This window comes from Pseudophryne corroboree, chromosome 9 (assembly GCF_028390025.1).
Source record: "Pseudophryne corroboree isolate aPseCor3 chromosome 9, aPseCor3.hap2, whole genome shotgun sequence".
In the NCBI taxonomy this organism is placed as follows: domain Eukaryota; kingdom Metazoa; phylum Chordata; class Amphibia; order Anura; family Myobatrachidae; genus Pseudophryne; species Pseudophryne corroboree.
In genome coordinates, this window is record NC_086452.1 from 196743155 (window position 1) to 196755919 (window position 12765).

Genomic DNA, 12765 nt, shown 5'->3' on the forward strand with positions numbered 1-12765 from the left:
TTAAAAGTGAGTCACCAGTGATCGCGCTGAGCCAAAAAAAAGTGGGTCCCAGGGACCCCTCACTTTTTCAAAAATTGGGGTCCTACCGGTCTCTTTCTGGGTCCCATCGGAATAAAGGTTCTTATTAATCTTAATCTTGTTTGGACACTACAAAAGTGTTGCAAGGTGGAGGGATGGGGTGACAATGCTGCTGGGCTGTGTAGCATGTAGGACACCCTGCACCAGAGGTGTAACTAGACATTTTGGTGCCCTAGGCATAAAGTGAATTGGTGTTCCACCTGCTAGATTACAAAGCATAGGCAGTGCGCGTCGAAGGTGCGCCGCAAAATTTTAGGGGCGTGGCTTCATGGGAAAGGGGCGTGACCACATAATAGTGCCAATTCACATTACACCACACAGTAGTGCGGCTTATACACACTGCACCAGGTAGAGCACGTTATACACAATACGCCAGGTAGAGCACGTTATACACAATTGCGCCAGGTAGAGCACGTTATACACAATTGCGCCAGGTAGAGCACGTTATACACAATGCGTCAGGTAGAGCACGTCATTATACACTGTCGAAGTCGGAAAATATTACAGTACACACATCACGGACAAACTCCACGCAGATGGCCTCCGTGCGCGTACTTGTTCTGCCGTGCGTGCACATATCCGCAAGTTGCGTATGACCGCTCACGCGGTCCTGCGTATTAGCGCGTGGTATGAGTAATTACGGTAGCATTTGTACTTGCATGGAAAAGCCACAAAGACATCACATATTAAATCCACATAGTGCACAATGAACACATAGCCCACATGCACCACACCAGCAATTTATACTTGTTTAAATGGTACATCAAAGGGATTTACCTTTACAGGATATGAGGGGACAGCATTAGATTATGAGGTGGTATTTGGTATCCAGGTGTATTGTATTTTAAGGGCAACATTCCGGTAGCAGTTTGCAGAAGATAGCACGCTCCTGAGCATAATTATGCGCAGGAACAGACTATTACTATTATACTGTACTTTGATATTCGGCGGGAACCCGGTGGAACCAACTGCAAGCACACCTGGAACAGACATCGCCCACCTATTCAAACCAACCTATGACCCCTCCTGTACTGTAAATGACCAGCCATTTGACCTATGGATGAAGAGGTTACAGTTTCCATTGTATTGTGTTTTTACCAACTGTATAAAAGCCAAAGCTGCCTAGCCGGTCACTCTCTCTCTCTGAAGGTCATCTTGCCTGATTGATCTGAGCACCGGACCATGTGGCGCTGGCGATACCAAACGTATGTACCATTGTATTGTAGCCTCTTTTCTCTTATTGTAATTGTATATCTGTTTTAACCCCCTTTCAGCAATTATATGTTGGTGGGTCGGATCCCAACATCTTAAATACAATTGGTGTCGGGTCTCCTTCCTGCTAAGGTTTAAAGTGTATCTCAGACACACGTGTAGCTGCATTGTGCTCTCAGGGTGTCTGTGTGTGTGTATGCACTGCGTGTACTTTGTACGTCCGTCGCGGCGTGTGTACACAAAGTGCGTACACGGTACGGACCTTTGTACGCTAACAGTGTAAAAAGTACGTAGGTTAAAGATTACATCCAGCAGCCACAGCTGCTCGAATTTCAGTGTAAAAAGGTATTGCTTTTTCTGTCCTGTATGTTAATCAGCATTCACAACACTTTGCGCCAGGCAGAGCACGTTCTACACAATGCGCCCGGTAGAGCACGTTCTACACAATGCGCCCGGTAGAGCACGTTCTACACAATGCGCCCGGTAGAGCACGTTCTACACAATGTGCCCGGTAGAGCACGTTCTACACAATGCGCCCGGTAGAGCACGTTCTACACAATGCACCAGGCAGAGCACGTTCTACACAATGCACTAGGCAGAGCACGTTCTACACAATGCGCCCGGTAGAGCACGTTCTACACAATGCGCCCGGTGGAGCACGTTCTACACAATGCACCAGGCAGAGCACGTTCTACACAATGCGCCCGGTGGAGCACGTTCTACACAATGCACCAGGCAGAGCACGTTCTACACAATGCACTAGGCAGAGCACGTTCTACACAATGCGCCCGGTAGAGCACGTTCTACACAATGCGCCAGGTAGAGCACGTTCTACACAATGCACCAGGCAGAGCACGTTCTACACAATGCGCCCGGTAGAGCACGTTCTACACAATGCGCCCGGTAGAGCACTTTCTACACAATGCGCCCGGTAGAGCACTTTCTACACAATGCGCCCGGTAGAGCACTTTCTACACAATGCGCCAAGGTAGAGCACGTTATATACATTGCACCAGGCAAAGCACATATAAACATTGCACCAGGTAGAGCGTTTATACACATTGCACCAGGTAGAGCGCATTATACACATTGCACCAGGTGAACACTTAGACACATTGTAGCCACCATCTCGGACCCCCAGTTGTCGTCCACAGACACAGTGATCACGGGTGTCAGTGGAGGGGGTGTCAGATGGGTGTCTATAATGGGCACTGTGAACATGTTGTGGGGAGTGCATATGATTGGCCATTATACATATACTCACACAGTGCCAATGTGTGGGTATTGGGTGTGTGTATGATGGGCAATGTGTGGTTGGTGGGGTGCATGTGATGGCACTGTGTGGCTATGGAGGATGTGGGTATATGGGGGTGTGGTAACTATGCTGGTCAATGTGTGCATTTGTGTTGGGGTATGCTGGGCAATGCCCTAACCCCCAGTGTTTGGATCGTTAGCTGTTGCCATCCCTCCAATTGCCCATATGTTTGTTTATTACTAACATGAATCCTCCCATGCCAGGGGCTGCTTGAAAACCAGATATTGAAAGACACCTCTTCTCTTTAGCTCCTCACTGCTGTGGGCATCCCTGGCTTTCTCTGCGGCCACCTGTCTCCTCCCCGTCCCTGCTATTCGCTTCTACCCCTCACCACCGCAGCCACTCAGGACTCAGCGTTGCGGATGCCGCGCCGAGCCTTGGAATTCACCGGCGCATGCCCCCGCATCCTGAGTGGCCACGGCGGTGAGGGGGACAAGTGAATGGCAGCACCGGGATGGGGAGGAGACAGGTGGCAGTAGAGAAAGGATGTTAACGCTGCGGGAGAGGTCTTCTGAGTACGGGTGCCGCAGCTGCATGCAGGAGTGAAAGGCACCAACAGCTCCTCCTCCCCGTCTAATAGTCTTCACGGAAGCCCGGCTATTGGAAGGGTTTGAGTGGGAGACCTCATTGTATCCACGCGATTGCCCGCTGGACCTGGAGACCTAAAAGGCACCACAGGATTGGCCGCTGGACCCAGAGACATCAAAGAAGCCACAAGATTGGCAGCGGGACCCGGCGTAGAGATCAAAGGAGCTACAGGACTGCCTACAACGGAGCGCGCCCCCAGGGACGCACTCATTTTGTAAAAGAGAGTCCCCGGTCCTCATTATGGGGTAAAATACGCGCTATAGTGCGTTTTAGCGATTACTGAGGGGTCCCTGGGACCACTTTTTTTCCGGCTCAGCGCGATCACTGTACACACAGGCAAGTAATACAGTATAATAGCAAGCCTGCCCTTACTGTATGTGAGAGGGATACAGAGAGAAGGGAACAGCACACCCAAGCTAAACAGCCCCAGTGAGGCTGCAAGCTGTTATATCACGGTGTAACACCGGATTATTGGTACTTTTCAGGACACAGATTGTGTAAAATAGCGACTCTCCCCCTTTTCTACACCCCTGTACCAGTTTCCCTGCGTATCCTGAGTGTCTGAAGCAGCTGTGTGGGCCTGCTGCTGCAGCTGTAAGCAGAAGGCGGCGCCAAAACGCCGCTGGTCCCGCTCTGAGGAAGCTCAACCCCCTGTAATGGCACCGGAGCTTCATTGATATTTATACTGGCAAAGTCTCCATATAAGTGTAAAACACCACAGCAAGTGTTAGTTTTCACTACCGCTGCCAGTGTACAAAGGGGTGTTATAGCGGGTCCCGTATGCCACCCCTGCGTCTTTGCCGCACAAAGAACCGGGGCCCCCGGTTTGTACTCACCACTGTCGTCACCTTCAGACTATGTTAGGGGTGTGCTGCGATTGTGACCGCTAAGGCGCAGTGCCCTGCTGTACAACAACCTCTGAGGACGGTGGTCCTGCAGCGGGAAAGCGGCTCTGACACCTTACAGAGGCTGGTGACCGCCCCCACCCCCCTCCCCTAACTCCCACGGTGCAGGTATGCTGTTGCCCAAACAGTATACCAAAAATAATAAAGTTTTAAAAGAAACTGATGAAAACTCTGGAGCTCCAGAGTGTGCATCCTCTCCTGAGTGCACTTTTTTTCTAAACTGCCTGTGGGAGGGGGCATAGAGGGGAGGAGCCAGCACACCCAGTTGAAGAAATTTAAAGTGCACTGGCTCCTTTAGACCCCATCTATACCCCATCGTACTAATTCCCCAATATCTCTTATGCATGCTAGAGAAACTATACATACAGGTAATTAATTCTATGCTGATAACATAACTGAGGATCGGTATGTGCTGGCCATGCAGTACATTATGATGTCCGCTGCACGTACCAAGATTTGGGATGCATTTATGAACACCCTAGAAAACGAAAGTGCACCCAAGAAGCGTATGCTATATAGTCTGTCATCTTATCCTTCCAAAAGTTCATTAGGTGAAAAGTTACAGAATTTAAATAAATCCTAATTCTTACTCAGAATGTCTGTAAAAATCTTAAACAATTTAAATATCTAGTATAAATCAGACTCCTCACCTAGGCACCTCTTTGTTTTCTTCATTGACGCACTGATAAAGCAAATCAATAAACTTCTGAGGGAACGCAGAGGAATCCACTAAGAGGCCCTGCTGTAGCTTAAGGCTCTGGAAATCCTCTTCTGATATCACAAGGTTGTATAGGAAGAAAGGATCTGTGTCATCAGTCATACGAACAACCAGATCCTGCACGGAAAGGAGTAAATCATATATACATTTTAAAGAGGCAATGGAAATAAAAATAGAACGCAAACTGCGTGAGTCTAAATAGACATCAAGCTACATTTTAAGTGGTACTTGACTGGACGGAACAAAATAGGTCATCCCAATCAATTCCATTATGTCACATCCTTACCCAGCGGTTTCTATTGTGGCTATCACATAAAACTACTTGAATTTTTAGTTTAATAAAAGAGACACGTCATTTACAGATATATAACCAGTGTGACACTGCATTCTAGATCAGCACTGTGCCGTAACATCAGCATGCTGGGCCATAACTTGTGGATTGATATACTGGGGAATATAGAACAGAGACAGGTGACCCATTACTCTTTAGGAAGTGCACCGGTGGCTCTCTAATCTCCAAAGAGGTCGCATATTACCCTCAATCTCAGTGATAAACACTACATATATAACAAGAAAAAGACACATCAGTAATAATATACAAGCAGGCACTTTAAACAAGTGTTACAAGATATAAGAAACAAATCTCCCAAAGATGAAGGGAGTTGGGGGCCACATATAGCCACTAAGGAGCCCACCACTGACGTATAGCACAACATCTATAAGAATTGTTGGTTTCAGTACTCCAGAAAAGTACAAAAGAATAATCAAGGGTAATAATATTAGCAGTATGGTAACATTTCCACTCAGGACAAATATTTCCACCCATCCCTGGCACACATTCATATTACAGGATTTTAATTGCCTATGGTAAATCCTTTTCTCGTAGGCCGTAGAGGATGCTGGGGTCCACATTGGTAGCATGGGGTACAGACGAGTCCACTAGGAGCCATGGGCACTTTAAGACTTTGATAGTGTGGGCTGGCTCCTCCCTCTATGTCCCTCCTACCAGACTCAGTCTAGAAACTGTGACCGAGGAGACGGAAAACTTCGAGAGAAGGAATTTACACAGATAGTGGCGAGATTCACACCAGCTCACACATACAAGGCAAACCAAGCTAACCAGCTTGCAAACTCAGCAACAGCTGAACAAAACATTACTTAACCAAGTAACAACAGTACTAAACCAAGAACAAAGCAGTACCAAACGAACCATAGCAGGATAATGAAGCGCTGGGCGTGCGCCCAGCATTCTCTACGGACTACGAGAAAAGGATTTACCGGTAGTTAATTAAAATCCTATTTTCTCTTACGTCCTAGAGGATGCTGGGGTCCACATTAGTCCCATGGGGATGTACCAAAGCTCCCAGAACAGGAGGGAGAGCGTGGAGGCTCCTGCAGAACTGATTGACCAAACTTTAGGTCCTCAGAGGCCAAAGTATCAAACTCGTAGAACTTAGCAAACGTGTTCGACCCTGACCAAGTTGCTGCTCGGGAAAGTTGTAAAGCAGAGACCCCCAGGAATAACCCACCTTACGAGTAGAGTGGCCTTAAACGATCTTGGACACGGCAATCCTGCCGTAGAATACGCATGCTGGATAGTGAACCTGATCCAGCGAGAAATCGTCTGCTTAGAAGCAGGAAACCCAAGTTTCTTGGGATCATACAGGACAAAGAGAGTCCGATTTTCTGTGACGAGCAGTCCTCGCCACATAGATCTTCAGAGCCCTTACAACATCCAAGGACTTTGATGGAACTGAGGTGTCAGTAGCCACTGGCACCACAATAGGTTGGTAGATATGAAAAGCCGACAACCTTCGGAAGGAACTGCTGATGCGTCCGGAGTTCCGCTCTATCCGCATGGAAGATCAAGTAGGGGCTTTTACAAGACAAAGCCCCCAATTCCGATACACGTCTAGCAGAAGCCAAGACCAACAACGTGACCGTTTTCCACATGAGAAACTTGACCTCAGCCTCCTGTAGAGGTTCGAACCAATCCGATTGCAGGAACTGCAATACCACATTAAGGTCCCAGGGTGCCGTAGGCGCAACAAAGGGAGACTGTATGTGCAGAACCCCTTTCAAGAAAGTCTGAACCTCAGGGAGGGAAGCCAATTGTTTCTGGGGAAAAAATGGATAAGGTCGAAATCTGGAGCTTTAGGGATCCCAAACACAGGCCCACATCCACACCTGCTTGCATGAAGAGGAGAAACCGTCCAAGTTGAAACTCCACCGTAGGAAACTTCTTGGATTCACACCAAGACACATATTTTTTCCAAATGCGGTGGTAATGTTTAGATGTTACTCCTTTCCTAGCCTGTATCAGGGTAGGAATAACCTTGTTCGGAATGCCCTTTTGGCTAAGATCTGGCGTTCAACCTCCACGCCGTCAAACGTAGCCGTGGTAAGTCTTGATAAGCAAATTGCCTCTCTTGCAGAAGGTCCTCTCGAAGAGGAAGAGGCCTCGGATCTTCCAGCAGTAACTCCAGAAGATCCACGTACCAAGCCCTTCTTGGCCAGTCCGGAGCGATGAAGATTGCCTGAACTCTTGTTCTCTTTATGAGTTTTAGAATCCTTGGGATGAGTGTAAGTGGAGGGAACACGTACACTGACTTGAACACCCACAGAGTTACCAGGGCGTCCACCGCCGCTGTTTGTGGGTCTCGTAACCTGGAACAGTACCTCCGAAGCTTCTTGTTGAGACGAGAGGCCATCATGTCTATTTGAGGTACACCCCAAAGACTTCTCACCTCCGTGAACACCTCCGGATGGAGTCCCCACTTTCCTGGATGGAGATCGTGCCTGCTGAGGTAGTCCGCTCCCCAGTTGTCCACTCCCGGAATGAAGATTGCTGACAGCGCCACAGCGTGCTTTTCTGCCCAGAGGAGGATTCTTGACACCTCTGACATCGCAGCTCTGCTCTTCGTTCAGCCCTGTCGGTTTATGTAGGCCACCGTTGTTACATTGTCCGACTGCACCTGAATGCCCGATTTTGCAGAAGGTGTGCCGTTTGTAGAAGACCATTGTACACGGCTCTTAGTTCCAGGATGTTTATTGGAAGAATGGATTCCAGACTTGACCACCTTCCTTGGAAGGTTTCCCCTTGGGTGACCGCGCCCCAACCCCTGAGACTTGCATCCGTGGTTAGAAGGATCCAGTTATGAACCCCGAACCTGCGGCCCTCTAGGTGAGGCAGTTGTAGCCACCATAGGAGTGAGATCCTGGCTTTCGGCAACAGACATATCCTCTGGTGCATGTGTAGGTGAGAACCTGATCACTTGTCTAGGAGGTCCAGTTGGAAGGACCGTGCATGAAATCTTCCATACTGTAGTGCCTCGTAGGAGGCAACCATCTTCCCCAGTGTCAAGTCTAGCAAAGTTTGGGGATCCGGCAGCTGAGATTTGCCCAAGGAGGTAGCAGGCTGTGGAAGAACAAGATGAGGGGGTTGGATATAGTTCCTTTGCATGGGACACGGAGCAATGAAGGATGTAGGCGGGGTTTGAGAGTCAATGGAAATTATTTATTATGTACAGAGCTGAGGTAGAAAACTGAGGTTGGTGAACGGTGACTTGAGAACGTGGTCGTAGACAAAGAACTGTGGAACTGTGAGCGAGGGTAAAAACGAGGCTGAAGACAAGAACCGTGGACTGTGACTTATTAGATGAAACTGCGGTAGAGGAGCTGAGAACTGTGGACGGTAGTTTGGGTCGTGACTGGAGACTGAGAACTGTAGACTGTGGCTTGAAAGATGAAGCTGGAGCTAACGAGCTGAGGACTGTGAATGGTGGTTCGAGGACTTGACTGGAAGCAAGAATCTGCGGACTGTGGCTTGGAGGATGAGGCAGGAGACCCGGGGTCGTCCGTGCCCAAAGGGTCTTACTGAACCGGGTTTTCCCAAGAGCGTCTCCACGGGCAGCAGCAGGCTAGGGACGGCAAGACTGCAGCAGCAACTGAGAACTGGCAAAGCAGGGTTAGAAGTACCAGAATACAGCAGGAATCCTGGGAGCACAGGCTAAAGCACCTACAACAGGGTTGTAACCTGAAGCACTGGCGTCCCTGTCCTAAACCAGCCCCCTTTTATAGGAAGAAGTCTCCCTGGATTGGCTGGAAAACTAGGAACAGGAATTATGTCAGAAACTTGGTCTCCAACATGGCGGCGCCCAGTAATGCAGACCTTTTCTGACAACATGCTGCTCACTGCCCCTGGTCTCCTAGGCAACAGTTTAGCGAGAGGGAGCCGCTGCAGCGGCGTCCCGCCGCCACGAGCGGACCCAGTCAGCGCCATTACCGCTGCCTGTACCCCTGAACCCAGCGCCGCAGCCCCCCACCGCCGCTGCCCAGCCGCCCGTGAAGCCCGCCCCGCGGCCCCAGCGTTCCGGTAAGACCCCGGACGCTGACACCCAGAAGGCGAATGCACTGATGGACAGATACCTGGGCAGGCTTCAAGACATCCCGGACCATCGATTGTATCACCAACGCTTTCTCCACCGGTAGAAATACCCTCTGCACCTGCATGTCGAGGATCATCCCTAGGAAAGACAATCTCCTTGTCGGCTCCAAATGTGACTTTAGAAGATTCAGGATCCATCCGTTATCCCTGAGCAGTCGAGTCATGAGAGCAATGCTCTGCAACAACTTCTCCCTGGAGGACACTTATCAGCAGATCGTCCAGGTATGGAAATATATTCACTCCCTGCCTGCAGAGAACCATCATCTCTGCCATAACCTTGGTGAACACCCTCGGTGCCGTGGAGAGGCCGAATGGCAATGCCTGGAACTGATAGTGACAGTCCAACAGCGCAAATCTGAGATAAGCCTTGTGGGGCAGCCAAATCGGTATGTGGAGGTACGCATCCTTGATATCCAGGGATACCAGAAACTCTCCCTCCTCCAGACCTGAGAACACCGCTCTCAGAAATTCCATGTTGAACTTGAATTCCTTCAGATAAGGGTTTAACGAGTTCAGGTTCAAAATCGGTCTGACCGAACCATCCGGTTTCGGTACCACAAATAGGTTTGAATAGTAACCATTCCAGTATTACTCTATTGAACAGCCGATATATTGCAGGTCCGTCAGCCAGTGACCTTTGACAAAGCAGCCTGGAGCTGCGAAACGCGTCAGAGGCTTTTATTGAGACCGCATCAGACCCTTGTCCCACCTGTAAGTTGCACTTTGGAGTCAACGGATATTTTCACTGTCGGCTATTACAGAGACTAATTACTCATCAACTGCGGATCAGAAACATCACTTTCAGTGCATGGAGTCCTGTTGCTAACGAGGAGCCATTGCTACAGAACTGCTAAGTTGTGGCTATAAAAACACCAGCAGCATATTTGGGACCCTAACAATAGTGCATGGAATCCTATTGCCATCAAGGAGCCACTGACATAGGACCCGACGCTTGGAATCAAATAACTGGTAATAGCCTCCATTATTGAATGCTTTAGAAAGAAGCCGAATTATATTGTGAATTATCCACTACAAGTGAATGGGACACGGTCATATTATTGATTATCCGGTCTCAAATTTTAAACACCCTTATACAAAAACTGTATTTTTAATTGTCGAATTATTAATAATTCTTTATAAAATTGTTTATTTGTGCCATTAGCGCTGTTTTTTCTTTAATATTTGTGTACGGGCGATAGGTCTGTGAACTCCATCGTTCAGACATATCGCGCCGGCCCTGCAGCACAGCCGACGGCCAATATATCAACCGATATATTGGCGCATCGCTGTGTGTGTACAGGCGACCAACCGACCGTGATTGACAGGTTAACTGAGCGGGCGTGTGTACACGGCGGTGATTGACAGCTTAACTGAGAGGGCGTGTGTACACGCCCGACTAGTTCATGACGTCAGTCCCCGACAGATCGGGCTGCGTGTATGCACAGCACACTGCCTGATCCGTCCATAGGTATATCTGCAGATATATCTATCAGTGTATACCCACCATTAGATGGTCCTTCCTATCCGCCTCGGGGAGGTATATTGGACGATAGATCTTATAGTATGTACTCAGCATTTATTTTTTTGACAGGTGTCTAAGCTTGTTCGCTATCCTAAAAAAACAAAATCTATTTGACGTTTGACATTGGGTCAGTTGTATTAAACCTGGAGAAGTTGTAAGGGCAAGGTAATAACGCACCAGCCAATCAGCTCCTAACTGTAAATTTACAAATTGGGTCCGATTGGCTGGTGGGTTATCACATTACACTTATCACTGCTTTATACTTCTCCAGGCTTAATACATCTGCCCCATTGTCTCACTTCACCAACGAGACCCCCTCATGGTCTGCTACCAGAAACATGTGTCCTGATACACAGGGATGGACAGATGGCAGCAGAGAGAGCTGGCCACATGGGCTGGTGGCACAGAGATGGTGGAAAAAATAAGAATTTACTTACCGATAATTCTATTTCTCGTAGTCCGTAGTGGATGCTGGGAACTCCGTAAGGACCATGGGGAATAGCGGCTCCGCAGGAGACTGGGCACAAAAGTAAAGCTTTAGGACTACCTGGTGTGCACTGGCTCCTCCCCCTATGACCCTCCTCCAAGCCTCAGTTAGGATACTGTGCCCGGACGAGCGTACACAATAAGGAAGGATTTATGAATCCCGGGTAAGACTCATACCAGCCACACCGTACAACCTGTGATCTGAACCCAGTTAACAGCATGATAACAGAGGAGCCTCTGGATAGATGGCTCACAACAACAATAACCCGATTTAGTTAACAATAACTATGTACAAGTATTGCAGACAATCCGCACTTGGGATGGGCGCCCAGCATCCACTACGGACTACGAGAAACAGAATTATCGGTAAGTAAATTCTTATTTTCTCTGACGTCCTAGTGGATGCTGGGAACTCCGTAAGGACCATGGGGATTATACCAAAGCTCCCAAACGGGCGGGAGAGTGCGGATGACTCTGCAGCACCGAATGAGAGAACTCCAGGTCCTCCTCAGCCAGGGTATCAAATTTGCAGAATTTAGCAAACGTATTTGCCCCTGACCAAATAGCTGCTCGGCAAAGTTGTAAAGCCGAGACCCCTCGGGCAGCCGCCCAAGATGAGCCCACCTTCCTTGTGGAATGGGCTTTTACAGATTTTGGCTGTGGCAGGCCTGCCACAGAATGTGCAAGCTGAATTGTATTACAAATCCAACGAGCAATAGTCTGCTTAGAAGCAGGAGCACCCAGCTTGTTGGGTGCATACAGCATAAACAGCGAGTCAGATTTTCTGACTCCAGCCGTCCTGGAAACATATTTTCAGGGCCCTGACTATGTCCAACAACTTGGAGTCCTCCAAGCCACTAGTAGCCGCAGGTACCACAATAGGTTGGTCCAGATGAAACGCTGAAACCACCTTAGGGAGAAAATGAGGACGAGTCCTCAATTCCGCCCTGTCTGAATGGAAGATCAGATAAGGGCTTTTACAGGATAAAGCCGCCAATTCTGACACGCGCCTGGCCTAGGCCAGGGCCAACAGCATGACCACTTTCCATGTGAGATATTTTAACTCCACAGATTCAAGTGGTTCAAACCATTGTGACTTTAGGAACCCCAAAACTACATTGAGATCCCAAGGTGCCACTGGAGGCACAAAAGGAGGCTGTATATGCAGTACCCCTTTTACAAACGTCTGAACTTCAGGAACTGAAGCTAGTTCTTTCTGGAAGAAAATTAACAGGGCCGAAATTTGAACCTTAATGGACCCCAATTTTAGGCCCATAGACACTCCTGTTTGCAGGAAATGCAGGAATCGACCTAGTTGAAATTCCTCCATCGGGGCCTTACTGGCCTCGCACCACGCAACATATTTTCGCCTAATGCGGTGATAATGCTTTGCGGTTACATCCTTCCTGGCTTTGATCAGGGTAGGGATGACTTCATCCGGAATGCCTTTTTCCTTCAGGATCCGGCGTTCAACCGCCCTGCCGTCAAAACGCA

The 12765-nt window shown here is 48.7% G+C and overlaps 1 protein-coding gene across 2 annotated transcripts in view; it reads right to left on the reverse strand.

Annotated features, from left to right (window-relative positions):
* SASS6 (SAS-6 centriolar assembly protein) overlaps nt 1–12765 on the reverse strand; it is a 147027-nt gene that overhangs the window by 120560 nt on the left and 13702 nt on the right. For both annotated transcript variants that reach the window (XM_063940067.1, XM_063940066.1), the window contains exon 3: nt 4749–4933. In XM_063940067.1, the coding sequence (XP_063796137.1) occupies nt 4749–4933 (185 nt within the window). The remainder of the gene's footprint in view (nt 1–4748; nt 4934–12765) is intronic.